General features: G+C 42.8%; 1 protein-coding gene across 2 annotated transcripts in view; it reads left to right on the forward strand.

Annotated features, from left to right (window-relative positions):
- The window catches only part of PTDSS1 (phosphatidylserine synthase 1), a 67,011-nt gene that overhangs the window by 9,125 nt on the left and 41,289 nt on the right, over positions 1–16,597 (forward strand). Inside the window, exons 2-3 of one of the 2 annotated variants that reach the window (XM_082432739.1) lie at positions 3,746–3,837; positions 14,924–14,968. In XM_082432739.1, the coding sequence (XP_082288865.1) occupies positions 3,746–3,837; positions 14,924–14,968 (137 nt within the window). The remainder of the gene's footprint in view (positions 1–3,745; positions 3,838–14,923; positions 14,969–16,597) is intronic. The other variant, XM_082432740.1, reaches the window with a different exon arrangement.

Here is a 16,597-nt window from a genome sequence, read left to right on the forward strand (position 1 = left end):
TTCAGACTCGCTGCTGTTTTATTCAGGTTTAATTGGCCTTTTTTTTTTTACTTCTGAAACTAGGCCATTCTTTTGATCCTGTCTTTCTAATAAAATGGCTCAAAATTTACAAAATTGCAGTTTCATTGTTTTATCACTGATCTCAAGTTCTTACAAATTTAATGTTGATGTATAATTGACTTTTTTGAAACGTAACATGTCTACATTGCTTAAAATCCAAAGTACCCCAAAGGGTATATAGTGAAAAGTCTCACCTCACTCTTCTTTTATCCTCTTTGGAGAAAACCAGTGTCACCATATCTCGGATGGATTTCCAGAGACATGCTATGCAGCCACGAGCAGAAGTTACGAGTTATATATACATACACACGCTCTCTTTTTTACATAGAAAGTTGCTTACTATACTCACTGCTCTGCAAATTGCTTTGTTTACTTCATGATCTCTAAAATTATTCTGTATCAGTTAATTAATTAAAAGCTTCATTCTTTTTACAGCTGCCTAGTACTCCATTTTGAGACAGAGCCATAATTTACTTAATCAGTCCCTTTTCGGTAGACATTTAGTTGTTTCCAAGTTTTGCTAATACATATAATGCCACAGTGAACAACCTTGTACATATGTCATTTTTGCATAAATGAAGGTATATCTGTGAGATACATTGTCATACATGGAATTGCTGGGTCACAGGGTATATGCATTTGTAAATTAATAGGTTGCCAAATGGCGCTCCATAAAGGTGGTATGTGAGAATGCCTGTTTATCTATTTCTGCATAGCCTCACCAGCTCAGTCATTAAATTTTACCTTTGTCCATAAGGTAGATAAAAATGGTCTCTTTGTGTTGTTTCCATTTGCCCATCTCTTACCATGAACAAAGTTGAGCATCTTTTTTTTTCACTTGCCTGAGAGCCAATGGATTTTTCTGCTCTGTGAACTGTCCCTTCATATCTTTTGTCCATTTTTCTATTTGCTTTTCTTTGTCCATTTGTTCTTTCTGTTAATTGATCTGGGGGGAGAGCTTTGTAATTAGGGGAATTAACCCTTTGCCTTCATATGAGTTGCAGATATTTTTTCCAAGTTTATGATTTTGTTACTGATTTCTTTGCCATGCAGATTTGTCAGCTTTCTCCTTTACGACTTCGGAGGTTTGTATCGTACTTTCGAAAGGCCTTCCCCACTCTGAGATTGTTGTGTTTTGTTTAGGGGTTTTTGGGTTTTTTTTAATTCTCCCATCATTCCATTCTAGAATTTTGTTTTGGTTTTACTTTTAGTTTCTTGAATCATCCAGAATATATTTCGGTATAAGCTGTGAGTCATGGGACTCCATCTTCTTTTCCTAGGCCACAGTTATTCATGTTAGCCTTGCTTTTATTTTGTAACTTACAAATTGCATGCCCTGTCAAACTCTCTTATGCCATCCCTGTGCATCTACCATGATGAGTCAGGTTGATTTAGGATGACAGATAAGTTTTCATGAGGCAGTTTGGCAAAGAGGAAAGATCATCATCTTCAGAGTCTAGCAGGCCTGGTTTTGAATGCTGGCTCTGTAACTTCTTACCTCCACAATCTTGGGCAAGTTACTAAACCTATCTGAGCCTTTGTTACCTCAGATGGTTGATAATAGCCCAATGGGTTGTGACAATTAGAGATAATGTCTAGAAACTGCCTGTTCAGTGCCTGGCACACAGTAGACACTTGAAGAACAGGAGCTATTATCGTTGCTGTCATTATTAGCAATATCAGTAGTGTGATTTGGTCTGAATGAGGACACTGTGTTCCTACCCTCACTGTGTGTAGCCATCCTTCGGTAAAAGTTGGTGTTCCTGGAAGTTGGATATGGGGCTTCGCTGCATAAGCCAGAGGGCATGGCAAGTGCCCTGGTAATGGTCGGGCTGGCATTTTTAGGTTGTGTTCATAACCTCTGGGCAGGTGTTTAATTATTAGTATGTCCATTAAAATAAGATTGTACTTTTTAATGCACTTCCTTCCTGCAGAAGGAAGTCTGTCTGATTCTGTAGTTTGGTTTTGTAATCAGATCTCTGAAGTTAACAGCCAAGCATCATTTGTCCAGCATTAGTTTACGGCTACTTGGCCATATGATGATCTAGGAAACGTTTAAGATCTGTATGATCTCTTATTTCAGAACCTTATGTTCAATCCTGTCATAAGTCTGGAAATCATTTCATTGGGTGCAGAAACTGAGCAGCCTAAACAGAAGTTGGCATCTAAGTTAACTTCTGCTTTTAAACCAACACCCCAGGACCCAGTCCTTAACTAGGTAATTCATTACTGTTTCATTCCTACCTTTTCATGTATGTATTCTGATGGTCTAGAACTTCTTTCTACACAAACTTGGTTTTCTTCTAAGATTTTTTTTGACCTGTTTCTTTTCCTTTAGTAATATTTAATCTTAATTCAATATTTGTCTTTTGAAAACTCTTTCACTACAGTCCTTCTCTAGATAAACCCAACTTCTTTTATCATTTTAGGATTTATTGCTACCAGTCTCATCATCTCTAAACTATCTCCTTCCATTCTGTTTCATCTTGTATTTTCTGTCTACTCACCCTGCGTCTTTTGAAACTGAAACACTGAACTTCCCTCTCCCAAGCTTCTCAATAATTATCAATACTTCAGAAAATTTTACTGTCGTGTATTTCTGTTTTCCCACTTTTGTTTGCTTCTCTGAGCCCCAGATATGTTACTAGAATCTTCTTTTTTGTTGCAAACTGTCAAAACCTAAATTCTTCACCATCAATGTTAAGAAAATTTCCATTTGGGAAATTTTACTTCATTTTAAAACAGTAAATTTTCTTCAATAATCAATCATCAGTCCAGAAATATATTGAGGGCCTATTAGTAAATAATTCCCTGCCATTAGGAGTTTACTTTCTACAGAGAAGATAGACAACATATAAACCAACAAATGTAATCATTTCAGTTACTGGGGTTATAGAGGAGTTAAACACAGTAATACATTAGAAATGACCAGGCAGGAGAGGAGGGAAGCTTATCTCCTATTTACAGTTCTTTTGCTTCTGCTCTGAGTTTAAATCTTGTATTTTGTTTTCTCTTAATTTTTCCTTTCTTTTTTTTTTATTAATTTTTATTGGAGTATAGTTGCTTTACAATGTTGTGTTAGTTTCTTGCTGTACAGCAAAGTGAACCAGTCATATTCATACGCTCTTAATTTTTCTTTTAACATTTTTTACTGGTGCTTTCTGATTATGTTACACTGCCCCATTTTTATTCATCCTTTAGATAGCCAACTGCCCATATTTGACAAGCGACTGCATAATCTCATTGCATTATACCCTTATTCCTTATAATCTTATGCTTCCTTTCTGATTCCCGAACAATTTTTCTGCCACAGTCTATGTAGTAAAGGTCATCTTTAGTTAGTCTTAAAACCAAAAGGTATTTCTCCAAAATAAACCTTACCTTTTGACATCCTGGGTATTTTTAATTTTTTTTTTAAAGAACAGGGATTCTCAAATGCTTGTCTGAGCAGAATGTGTGTTGGGGTGTGAGATTGCCAATTGCCTTCCTCACAAGAACTAGACTTGACTATGACACTGTATTATTTTAGGACATGATAGTGAATAGTAAATAGTGTGTGTAATGACTTAGCTCAGCAAAATAAAGTTAGCAATCCCCCAGTTTTTAGAACATGGAACTCTTACTCCTTCTAGGCTGACTATTTAGATCCAAAAATGAATACTCAATGTTCCTTTTCTATTTTCAGGGATGACTCTGTCCCAGAAGACAACATCTGGAGGGGTATCCTCTCCGTAGTTTTCTTCTTTCTTATCATCAGTGTACTAGCGTTCCCCAATGGTAAGTGATGTAATGCTTCATCACATTTCTCCTGTGCATTGTGCCCTTGTTGGTATTTTTGAGATGCATGTCATCTGGAAGATGAAACTAGAGGTGGGAATAAAAAAAGACTCTTGAGTGTTGTATGGTGGTTAGGGGCACAGGCTCTGGAGACAGACTGCCCTTTCTGCCACTTCCTAGCTCTGTCCCTCTTTAAGACATTTCTCTCTGAAATGGAGAGAAGTACAGTGGTAAGGGTTCACTGAATTAAAACAAGTAAAATACTCTGAACAGTGACTGACAAATTGTAAGCTCTCAATGAACGTCAACTATTGTTCTTGTTGCTGTGTTTGTTACTATCAGCCGAGTCATAAAGTACTCAGTTACTGTTCAGTTACAACTTTTTTGCTAAGGACAGGGTCAGTGCTCTAAAGAGTATTACTTAAATAATTGTTGTCTTAACTGTAAACTTTGTTGGGATAAGAATTTTCATTATCAGGTTAAAAAAAATTATTACTGTGAAATTTTCCCCCATCATGATTATAGAGTGAGGCAAAAGCCTTGGTTTAAAAACTAATTTGGTATCTTGCCATACTTAAGATTCATACCTTTCCTCTGAATTGTCCCTTACGAGTTGCTTTATTTTTTCTTATTCCCCTTTAGTACTTTCTCCCTGGAATATTCTCTTATTTATTCTCTGCGAGTGATTTCTAAATGCTCACTTTTTATATCCTGTTTCTTTTTTTTTTTTTAAGTTTTTTTTGGTTTTTTTTTTTTTGTTTTTTTGATGTAGACCATTTTTTTTAAGTCTTTATTGAATTTGTTACAATATTGCTTCTTTCTGTCTTATGTTTTGGTTTTTTGGCTGTGAGGCATTCTCCCCAACCAGGGATCGAACCCACACTCCCTGCATTGGAAGGCGAAGTCTTAACCACTGGACCACCAGGGAAGTCCCTCCTGTTTCTTCTACACTTAGGATATTTTGTAACTGTTTCAGTCTCTTTTTATGAGTTATGCTTCATGGGCCCTGCTCAGGTTTTAAATATGATGATTTAAGATGCGCTTCTTCTCCATCCTCCCATCGTAGAATATAATGTGTAATATTAGGAGCTCATCGTGAACGTTACTGATTGTTATCTGAAGCTGCACTGTGGTGATAGGATTCTAATACCCGTTCCAGTGTGCGTGGCGGGGGGTTGGTGTCTCCGCACCAACAAGCAAGTTGAACATCAGCTGGGTGTCCTACAGTGCCACCCTATTCTGACACTGTCTACCTGGAGGTAGCATCAGATTGCACAGGTTAAGTGCCACAAGGCTGCTCCTGCCCCCGCTGCAGATGCCAATCACAAGTCCAGGGTGTCACCTGTGCTTCTGACCGAATGGCTGTAAATCCTCCTTGGGTTTGATTAATTTGTCAGAACAGCTCACGGGACTCAGGAAACCAGTGTGCTCACTAGATAACTGAGAATATCAATCAAAAGCCAGATGAAGAGATGCGCAGGGTAAAGTCTGTGGGGAGGGAGGGACGAGCAGCGTCCCAGCCCTCTCCAGGCGCGCCACTCTCCCCAAATCTCCACGCCCTCACCAACCCAGAAGCTTTCTAAACCCTATCCTTTTAGTTTTCTATGGAAGTGATTGATTAAATCTTTGGCCATTGATTCAACCGCCAGCCCCTCCCTGCTCCCCAGAGCTCAGGGCGGGTGGGACTGAGGGTCCCTACCCTCTAATCCCATTGTTGGCTTCACTGACCCCCATCCTGAGCGGCTTCCCAAAAGTCACCTCATTAACATAACAGAAGACACTTCTCACTCTCATCGCTTAGGAACTTCCAAGGAGTTTAGGATTCTGTTCCAGGAAGGGGACAAAGACCAAATACTTACTTCTTATACATCACAGTATCACACATGGCAAGTCCTTTAGGGCTTCCAAAATGTTGGCAGTGGAATTTCGTTCTGTATTTTTGTGGGTTCTGCTGGTAGTATAATAATCCAATCAGTAAAACCATGATTCTGAATCCTTCAGGGAATGGATTGTTCTAGATAGCCAAGTTATTTGGCAGCTGCATTTAGCTCTCTAACCACTCAAGATATGAAAACCTCTGTCTTAGTATAGGCCTCTATAGTAGAATACCATAGACTGAGCGGCTTAAACAGCAGAAGATTCATCCTGTGGCAGAATTCTTCTCCAGCTGTGAACCTGTGAAATCAAGCAAGTTCTGTGCTTTCAGAATACAATAGTGGGCCAGACACAGAGTAGGCATTCCCATTCCCAAAGGAAGAAACAGGAAAGAAGGAAGGGGTGACAAGCCCCAGGCAAGTCCAAAACATAGGAAGGCAAACTCTAGGAGATCTCAAGGCTCGAGAATAATCCTCTTCAGCTTGATGCTTTGCCTTCCAGACCCACTGGAGCATTAGTCTGCCGCCACAGCTTTCCCAGTGGGGGTCGAATCCCCAGGGCTCCAGTCCCCTGCCCCAGCAGAGCCGGGTGTTGGTCTTGCCCTTTGAAACCAAGGTGGAGGCAGTCCTCCTCCCCTCCCCCCATGGCCCTGTGGTGGAAATGACAGCCCGGATGATCTCTGAGCCACCTTGGGGTCCTTCTTCCTATGTCTTAAAGGATAGCAAATGTTCACAGTCAGGTAGCTCTATGGTTTGGCCCTGTAGGGTCCAGGAGGTCCAACAGTCTTCAGCTTCGGGGTTAGAATTTCAACATATGAATTCTGGGGGGATACAGACCTTCAGTGCACAGCACCTGCATACCTTATGCAGGTATGACCAACATAGTTTGGCCTTTCCACAATGATGAAAGTTCTGATAATGCAGAGTGATTGGAGTATGAAGATAAAATATTCAAAATATAGATAGGTCATGGAATGAAGGGGGATTGGTCGCTATGGCATTCGCTTTCTAGGAAAAGTCCCCAGTGTTGAACAGCTTTTCTAGCTATTTGCCAACTTTCTTTTTGCTACCATTTCCTTCACATAAAATCTCAGGATTTTAGGTTTAGGGAGAGCTTGGACCTTATGGAGCCCATCCTTTCTTTCAAGGGTGCTGTGCTGTAGTGCAACTTAAGTGGCCACTTGGGGCATCAAGCCTTTTACACACACTGAAAATACCAGAGGCTATGGGTGGCCCCCCTGAGCTCTAGAACCTGGCTTTACAAAGATGGAGTAAGAATACAGCCCAGAAAGAGGAGATGATGAGCTGCATCTCAGATCTGATACCAACACAAGGTCTATGGCCACCAGAGCCCCTAGGGAAGGTGAGTAGGTGACAGTTCAGGTAGTGGTCACCGTCACTCCCCTCAGCCTTCTACCTTCTGTATCCTGTGAAGTTCTGCTACTTACTTCCCGGCCATCACTTGATGCCATGAACATTATTGTTCTATGCCCTCTATTCCTATTTCTCATCTTGTCTGTGCCCTACCATCCTTTTTTAAATTTTTATTTTTTAAATCAGTCAGTCAGAACATAGTACGTGTGCAGGAAACGGATCAATCCAAAGGTTTGTCTGTTCTTCAAGTCTCCAGCTTTCCTTGGCTGTGTGTTAATTGTTTCCTAGTTCTTCACAGCTTCAAAGGTTTCTTTTCTGCTTTTTTAAAAATTTAAACTTGCTATTTCTGAGAGCCATTTTGGAAGTTTGAGGATTCTCAAAGATCAGTCCCTCCATAACCATGATTTTACAGATAGCCCTTCTGTGGAGCTTTGGCAGGAGCTGGGCTTTGGGGCTTCATTAGCAGCTGTTTTTCTTAAGGTTCCAAAAGCCCTGAAGGTTGGGGGATTAAATCTGTTGGACGTGACATTTTGCATGATTTCTGCTGATTTTTCCTCTCTTCCCTCATGAAGACATCTAATCTTCAATGTCCACTTACCTGGCTGAGTCTCTCATGGTGGGACTGGGCTTTTGTTTTCCTCTTGGAAAGATAAAAGTTGTTTGTTTTATGCTTTTCTTATCCTGGCTGCCCGGACTTTGTGATACACACAAAGCGCGGAGGACCCACAGGGCTCATGTAGTTCAGCCTGCTCCGTTTACGGCTCAGAAAGCTGAACCCAAGGCCGTCAGTCACCCCTGAGCTGCCACCCGGGCACTGATGCCAGCCTGATGTTAGGGCTCCGGCTCCCACACATTCCTGTACTCGGCGGAGTCCTGGCCTTTTCTCATACGAGGCCCATCGTGAGGTGTTTCGTCTCTGTCTTCCACATGTTTCTATCTCCCTCTGCTTCTTCTTCTCTCTGTCAGTCTCTGGCTTTTCTTTTTCCCAGGAGCGCAGTCTTAGAGCCTGAGTTGGCCTGTGCCTAGTGTGCTTTGGACCCCAGGCCCAGCGGCGGTGGTTGTGCCTTTGCTCCTCTGGAGCCCAAATGTCAGCCCGCAGATTGATCTGAACCTTCTGCCACCAAAACCAAGGGCTCAGGTTTAGAAAAGGACAAAGTCCCTTCAGCATTCTGTGCAGGAAGGATTAGGGCATTAGGGAAGCAGTGCTTGGAGGGACTGTCTTGCAGCCACGTGTACAAAGCAAACACAGTGTCAGCCTTGTTTTCTAAAGAGCCATTTGCTCACACTTTACATCAGATTAGTAAAACTGTAAGTTTTCCACATTAAAGAATGCTGTTATTGAATATTTTTTAAGTTGGGGGTGGCCTTGGAGGGCGCCACAGAGATGATGGGGGAGCTGGCAGTCACTGGGAAAGGGTACTCCTGGGCATGTGGCTGCCCCCCACAGCTGGCATTCAGACTACAGCCTTTGCAGGAGCCACGATGCTAGGTGGATGCTTCTCCAAGTGGGATGGACACGACTCTTCTCGTTCCAATCTCGTCACCTTCTCTTCCCCTCTCCCCACCCTTGGCACAAATTCTCAAATTAAGTAATGGAATGAATGGGAGCAGTGGAGCCCAGCATTTGCCTTGTCCTTGAAAGGCAGTTTTGGGGAAGTGCCCGCAGTGGATGGCATTCCCAGAATGGCTCTGTTTTGGCAACTTCAAACGCATTTATCCTTGACCTAGTAAAGGCTGCCCTGAATGTTTAAGTATAGGCCTAAATTTGGTTGTGTCCATATGTCTGGTATGTGTGAGTTTACATATGCTCTCTGTGTGCTAGAATTGATCAGCTCCTACAGGAGGGGCCCTCTGGTTCTTTTGGTACAGAGTCTAGATAGCAAAGAAGGCCCTTGACTTTCTCCATGAGGTTTATGACAGTCAGGATGCTTTTGGCCACAAGTAATACGAAACCCCTTTCAAAATGGCTTAAAGAATAAATAAAATGTTTGCTTTCTTACGTTACAAGAAGTTCTGAGATAGAGTGGTTCAGGGTTGACTAATTCAGCAGCTCAGTGACACGTGAAGACCCAGGTTCTTTACCTGTTTCTGCTCCACCATCTTCAGCAAGATGCCTGTGCTTTGCTGCCCTCATGGTCTTGGGACAGCTGCTGCACTGCTGAAATGTAGTCACAGACAGTGTCCAACAGAAGAGGAGGTCATGTCTTCCGATGCATCTTTTTAAGAGTGAAGAGGCCTTTTCTAGAGACCCCCCAGCACACTTGCCCTCACTCCTCTTTGATTAGGCTTGGGCCACATGCCTCCGCTCCAAGCAGACCTGAGGACAGGCGTTTACAGTGGCTGGAGGACATCAGAGGCAATCATAGATCTCTAGTAGATCTTCACTGACTGAAAGAATAAAAAAGAAACAGGATAACCTCCATCGGCTTAGAATTTACCCCTGAGTTACATGGGGGAGGAGCGGAGACTCAGAATTTCATTTGACAGGCAACAGGGTGAGTGGCGGGGTGAGGTCTAGAGTTCCTTCCTTCAGTCCTACAAACAGACATGGAGAGAGACCCTGAGGGGAGACCTTGGAGGGAGAGGGTCTGTTATCTACATCTGCTTCTTTCCTGCTGTCTTCTCTCCCATTCTCTCTCTTTTGATTCCCTTGAAAAAACTATTTTAAATGCCACGTCCACCTCCTTATAGTAACTGACACTCAAGTATAAGTGTAATTTTAACTATGCCACTGTGTCATTGGAGTGTAATTACAATTGCATCACTCTGTCACTGGAGTGAAATTTAGAAACCTGTTGCATCTCCAGCTGGCTGTGAGATTTCTTTCAACAGGTGACTTCTGTGTGCTTTTCCAGCTCCTGAGGGCCTCCATGGACTCTCCCTGCCCTTCCCCCCAACCCCGACCCAAACCACCACAGCCTTACCCTGTACCCCCAGTGCCCGGCCCAGAGTGGCCTCTCAGTAAATATATGTTGAATTAAGAATGAATCTGCCAGGAAAAAAATTCACAGAATTAGCCCTCTCTTTTCCTTTCCTCATCTGCAAGAGGAGCGCCATTCAGCACTTCTTCAAGGTATTTTGAAGAGAGTGAGATAACTAATATTTCTTGATTTTCCTGAGTTTATCCTTCTCTTAGTCCTTCGGCCTCTTCTGATTTCTCTGAGCTGAGATAGTGCGAATCACATCTCCTTGACACATGAAGGTGATAAAAATGAGAAAAAAAAAAGGTACTATGTCCCCCCATTCTCTGTCTCCTGCTCCACTACTTTTTCTTGTAGAAAAATTCTTTCTTAGGTTTGAAATTTGCTTAGAGATAATTTTATTCACCTTTTCTAGGTTTTTCCTAGAGGAATTTAAACTTTCAAATCATACAAATCAAATATCTCGTGATTTTATTTGTCAATTATACCACATAAAGCTGAAAAAGAGATAATAAAGAGAAGAGGCAGCCTGAGAGGACCCAAGGGCACAGACGTGCAGCTGCGAAGATGCAGCTTCTGACTTTGGTTAAAAGGGTCCTGCCTCCCTAGGGTTGGTCCCTGGAACTCCGTTATTCGTCGATATGACAATAGGTTGCTGTCTAGTCAAGCTGAGATCTTATGTTTTGACTTCTGAGGAAGTGTTTTAAATGCTTGCTTTCTCAAGGCAGAGTCGTTTGGTTTCTATTTTCTTTTGAAATAAAACTTGCTCTTAATATCTGATTGAAAATGATGTATTCTAGACATAGGGACTGATGAGAAAGTAAAACATGTAATTTTTCAATGTGCCTTGTAAGAAAACCACCTTTGTAAATAAAACCAGCACTTGTTTCTCCATCACCACTCTTGAGACACCTTCCCCATCTCTCCTGCATAACTGAACTGAAGACCCAGACTCTTCCAGGCAGCTTTTACCAAATAAGAAATATAGACAAGAAGCCCACCGTGAGATGGTCACCCCTACTGATGTCCTGGCCATAACACTGGGCAGAGGAAGACCACCGAGAAAATAGTTTGCTGGGGAATAAGACCTGTGGGAAGGTACTGGGATGAGGTAAATTTTCCAGGAAGGCTAGACTCACCTGGGCAGGTGGATGCTGTAGGAGGCTTTCAGGGTGACTTGACCAGAGTAACCAAGTGTGGGTGACCTAGTGAGCGTAAGTATCAAGGCTTCTCATACAGGAAAACGCCAGCCTCATCCTTGATATTTTAAAAAGCAAAATAGTATTTTCAGCAATATTACTGTCTTTGATGGTGAAGAGGTGACTTTGTGAGTAAAGCTACAGGCATGTACTTCTGGAAATACTACATGAAAGCATTCAGAATTTCTTCTCAGAAAGCAGAGGACAGATTGGATGACTGAAGTAAGGCCTGGATTGGGTTTTAAAGTTAGCAACTGAAAGGTCATCTAACATTCCAGGGCCTTATCTTCCCTTTGGTAGGCAAAAGGCCCCAGTGATCTGTTCTCACCACCTGGTTCAGGGCAGAGCTCCTTGGTGCGCTGCTGTCTGTTCTGAAACCCACCGCATCAGATTTCTGAAGCCTTCCTCAGATCAAATGCAAGGCAGAAAGGACTTTTTTTTTAATTGTATTTTATGAGAAACATTTATGAAGTAATATTATGATGTATAAATGGGATATTGGAGAAGAGAGGAAAAAATTCAATAGCAGCAAGTCAAGATAAGCCTTTAAAAAACCAAACTGCAGTGCAGTAAGATGAAAATTCTCTTTCCAGGCCCTGGAACGTGTGTCTTGTCTCTGGAATCACAGCCGGACAGAGAGAAATACCCTTGGGCTGAAGTAGTTACCTGTTAGGTTAAGGAGAGCTTAAGGCCCCATCAACCCCAAATTCCTCAACCACTCTACCTTCTTATTTACTCTGGAGCACACTGCTTAGGGTTAGATATAAGAAAGGGCCGAGTTCTGTTTTCCAGAGGCTGCTCTTAAAGTAATCACAGGCCGACGCCGACTTTGGAGGCCTTTCTACTGGTGGATGTGAGGCGTGGGAACGTGTATCAGTTCCCTGCCCTCTCCCTCACCTTGCTTATCAATTCCACATCGCGGCAGCGCTAAACACCACTCACTAGCTTGCTTCTCTCTTGCCCCTCTCCTGGCCCCGAGACAGTCCTGGCTCAGACCGTCAACTCCTCCCCTCCCCCCTCCTCCTCCTTCCAAGCTGGCCTAGTTCTGACAGTTGATGGGAAAGTGCACATGGGCTCTCAGACCTGAAGTGGAGTCCTGTGAGCATTGTGACCCTGGGTGAGTTCCTTATGCCCCAGTGTCTTTATCTATAAAATGGGAATGATGGTGGTCCTCTCACCACCCCACTGCCAAGTACCGACTGGGCATGGAATTCTGTTGTGAGCCAAATAATAGATCATAAAATTTCAGAGTTTCACCTTATAAGAAGAAATCATAGAGAAAGCTGGGGTCCCACGTTATGTCTGAGGGGTTAATTCAATAGTTTGGATGGTCATACAGAGTGAAGTAAGTCGGAAAGAGAAAAACAAATACTGTATGCTAACACATATATATGGAATCTAAAAAAAAAAAAGGTTCTGAAGAACCTAGGGGCAGGACAGGAATAAAGATGCAGACGTAGAGAATGGACTTGAGGACATGGGGAGGGGGAAGGGTAAGCTGGGATGAAGTGAGAGAGTGGCATGGACTTATATATACTACCAAATGTAAAATATATAGCTAGTGGGAAGCAGCATAGCACAGAGATCAGCTCAGTGCTTTGTGACCACCTAGAGGGGTGGGATAGGGAGGGTGGGAGGGAGACACAAGAGGGAGGAGATAATGGGGATATATGTATATGTATAGCTGATTCACTTTGTTATAAAGCAGAAACTAACACACCATTGCAAAGCAATTATACTCCAATAAAGATGTTAAAAAAAAAATAGTTTGGATGAAGTAATGCTTGCAAACCAAACTGCTACCATAAGACAAGTCACTCCTGCTGACAAGTCAAACTATTAAAATTACTTAAAAGAAGACAACTTTAGCCATCAGTTTTCCAATAACTTGTGAAGAAATTTAACCAGGTTATGTTACCTGGGAGGGGATTCTGGTTTCTATGCTTTGCTGTGCCTTTTTTGAGAAAACAGCTGATTAAAAAGAATACAGGTGTCCCGTGCTGTCTGAGCCTTTGCTGTCAGAACTCAGAAATCGAACAGGCACAGATAAACTTTCAGACAAATCCCTCACTTATCTGAGCTCTCTCAACTTGCCATCCAAAACTCAGACACCATGTTATTTTGAATAAAGTAGAGTCCCTCAAACTTAACTCATCTTCTGATCTCTCCTCATTTAAACTCACAAACTGAATCAATTTGGAGGGTAGAGGTACTTGTAACTGATATTACTGAAATGAACTTGATTCCTCCAAAGAAAGCAGTTAGACTGTTTCAGTGTAGTCTTTTTAAGAAGAGATGGGCCCTTTAGAATGAGTCCCAGAATAAAATTTACAGTGTAATGTTTGCTGCAGAGAGGATTCCTGGTTATAAGCAATAGAAGCTGACTCTGCTGATGCAAAAGCCTGTTCTCCGATACTGACCGGCTGGAGGAGTCCTAGGAGGGCTAGGAAACCAGGCCCCAGGCTAAGCTTCTAGGAGCTGGCGGCACGTCACCCAGGCCTGGTCTCATGAGTGAGCCTTGGCTACAGTCTGTCCCACCATCACGTGTACAGACAACTCTAAATGGAACTGCCTCTGCCACAGTCGCCAGTGCCACCTTCACCAGTGTGAGGAGTGCCACCTCCCACTAGTGTCCCTGCTGGCCAGGGCCAAGGGGAGAGAGGGAGGGAGAGGAGAGCTCTGCATAATTACCTCCACTGTCACCCGCTCCTGATGTTGTCTGGCGTGGGTGCGACTAAAGGACCAGGACCCACTTATAAAAAAGCTGAGCAGCAAGCTCTGGCATCTCTCCTGGAGACGTGGGATCACAATGCTAGAAATCCTCCAAGTGCAGGAGAGCGTGGGCAGCCCCAAATAGGTCAGGTGCCCTCTAGAACAATGGTCAATATTTGCGAGCTGTAACCCTTCAGTCGGTGGTAAATCAGTTTAACAGACCAAGGCCCAGCTTACTTGCGTTCCTCTTCTATTATTATTTTTTAATGAAATAAAACAGAAGACAGAGTATTGTTGTATCACTTGAGTAAGAGTAAATTTCATCCTGTGAAACTTTGGTTTCCCTCGTGTGGAATCTGCATCTGTGTATCTGAGCTAGTCAAAGGTATTTTGTTACCACAGGTCATCAAAAGCTCCTGCACCAGCGTGTTCCACTGCTCCAAGGGTTTGCTTTCAGTGTCACTCCCCGTTGCACTTGTTTTCCAGGCACGGTATTTCTCTCTTTTATTGTCAGAGCCCCTCAGTGTCTGCTCTCTTTCTCTTTCTCTCTCTCTCTCTTTCTCTCTCTCTCTCTCTCACACACACACACACACACACACACACACACACAGACACACACGATGTCCACCAGCTCCTGGGGGGCTGTGAGGTTTCTTGTTCATGTCCAGTAAGTATTACATACAGTTAAAGGCTGGCCTGGTGACCTACTCACTGTTATAACATTGTGTCCACGGGAAATTAGGATCTGAGTTCGGAAGACAAAGCTTTAAAAAAAAAACCCTCTGTTGAGATTGGTGCCTGTTACAATTGTGGGGAATGGTTGTTACAATGTGGATAAAACATTTCAACCTAGACTTTTGACCCCAGAGTATTTATGTAGAAAAAAAAATTGAACAGTGGAGAGCTTTTTTTAACCCTTTATCTCTGTGGAAATCAGCATCACTGTCTTTATTTTAGTCTTGGTTTGAAAGCAGTCTGTTCTGACCTTGTAATGTTATCTCTGCAGGTCCGTTTACTCGACCTCATCCGGCCTTGTGGCGAATGGTTTTTGGTGAGTTACCTATTAGTCGGTTTAAAAATCCATTCTACTTGAAGCAAATCTTTTTCTGTATATTGTAGCAGTTTTCCTTACCATTCTACTGTAAAACTTAATAGCTTTTTACTTTTCGGTGTTCCTGATACCAATTTTTTTATTAAAACGCTCTGCCACAAAAAAGTGCTGGTGACAGCTGAAATTCTCAAACACGTGAACTGTTTCAACCCCCCGCCCCTGCCCCTCTCACCACCCCGCCCCCATGCTGTTGTCTGTTAATGCACAGGATTTGACATGAGGGAATGTGGTTTGTTCTTCCTGACGTTGCTCTTCGCTAGTGCAAGCTCACGTGCATCGTATGAGCACGTTTGTCTCGTCAGCATCCAGGAGAGACTGAAACCCCAGCCAACTCCCCAGTGTTGTGAATGGGAAAGAACTTAGAAAAGGAGAAGTCTTAGCAAAGAGCCCTGATTTGAACTAAGGTTTAGTGATAAGCATCTCATATAAATGTTGGCTCTCTTACGGTTACTTGATTTCTAGTCCAAAGAGTAAAACCACCTGAGTGGATTTAAAGCATATCTTCAGAACTTCAGATATTGGCTTCACCTTACCTAAATAATCATCAAATAAATTATTCAAGGTTCAGAAAATTTAATCTTATGCAAAAGGACCGAAAAATGGACATTTTGCTCAAGTTTGTTTATTTTTCACCCTTCAGAGATCATAGGCAAATCTCTTTGAATTTAGTAATGAATCTTGGTCGTTCGCTCAGCAGGTGTTCACCGAGTCCTTCTGCATGGGTGGCTGCTCTGGCCCCGAGGCTGCAGGTGGAGGGGCCCCGGGCAGGGAGGGCAGCTATAGCAAACACACTATGAAACAAATCAATAATCAAAAAGTAGCTGATGTCAGGAAGCGCTAGGAAGTTTATTAAAACCACAAGACGCAATAGTGACTAAGTAGCCGCTTTCACTTTCAGGTGAGGGGTGGCTTGAAGGAAGTGTGCTTAAGCAGAAACCCGCCTGCAAAGAAGGATCCAGGCAAAGATGCAGGGAGGAAGGCCAGGCTAAGGGCAAGACTGCCAAAGTGGTCCCCAGCTAGAAGAGGCTTGGTGTGTCCCCAGTCAGTGTGGCCGGAGGGTAGCAGGCCTGGGAGTGGTGAGAGAGGCAGAGTTGGGCACAGATGGGACCCCACAGGGCTTGTGAAGGGCAGGAAGAAGTCATGGGAGGATTTTTTTTTTTTTTCTTTTTTTGCAGAGAAGTGCATGATTCATTTACATTTCTTAAAAGATAGTCCTGGGTGCATTATACTTATAGTTCATGGACTTAATATTGCTGCTTGAAGTTGTGTCCTTTTTAGCTAGTTGGCTACATCTGAGTTTTTCAGATTTCAAATGGTCCATCATAAGTAATGAGCAGTTTTATTTCTTCCCTGGGATCATGGAACACTTGGATAACCTGATGAGAACTATAGACCCTTTCCCAGTACACAGATGCTCACACACACACACACACACACACAGAGTTCTGTGTATTATATCTGGGGCTTCAGGAATGTTGAAGACCAACTGTGAACTCTAGGTTAAGAGCCTCCTGCTGCACAAACTCTTTCTGTCTTAAAATAATTATTTCAAGAGGGTGTAGTAGGGGG

The sequence above is a fragment of the Balaenoptera physalus genome (assembly GCF_965194825.1).
Source record: "Balaenoptera physalus genome assembly, chromosome: 17".
In the NCBI taxonomy this organism is placed as follows: domain Eukaryota; kingdom Metazoa; phylum Chordata; class Mammalia; order Artiodactyla; family Balaenopteridae; genus Balaenoptera; species Balaenoptera physalus.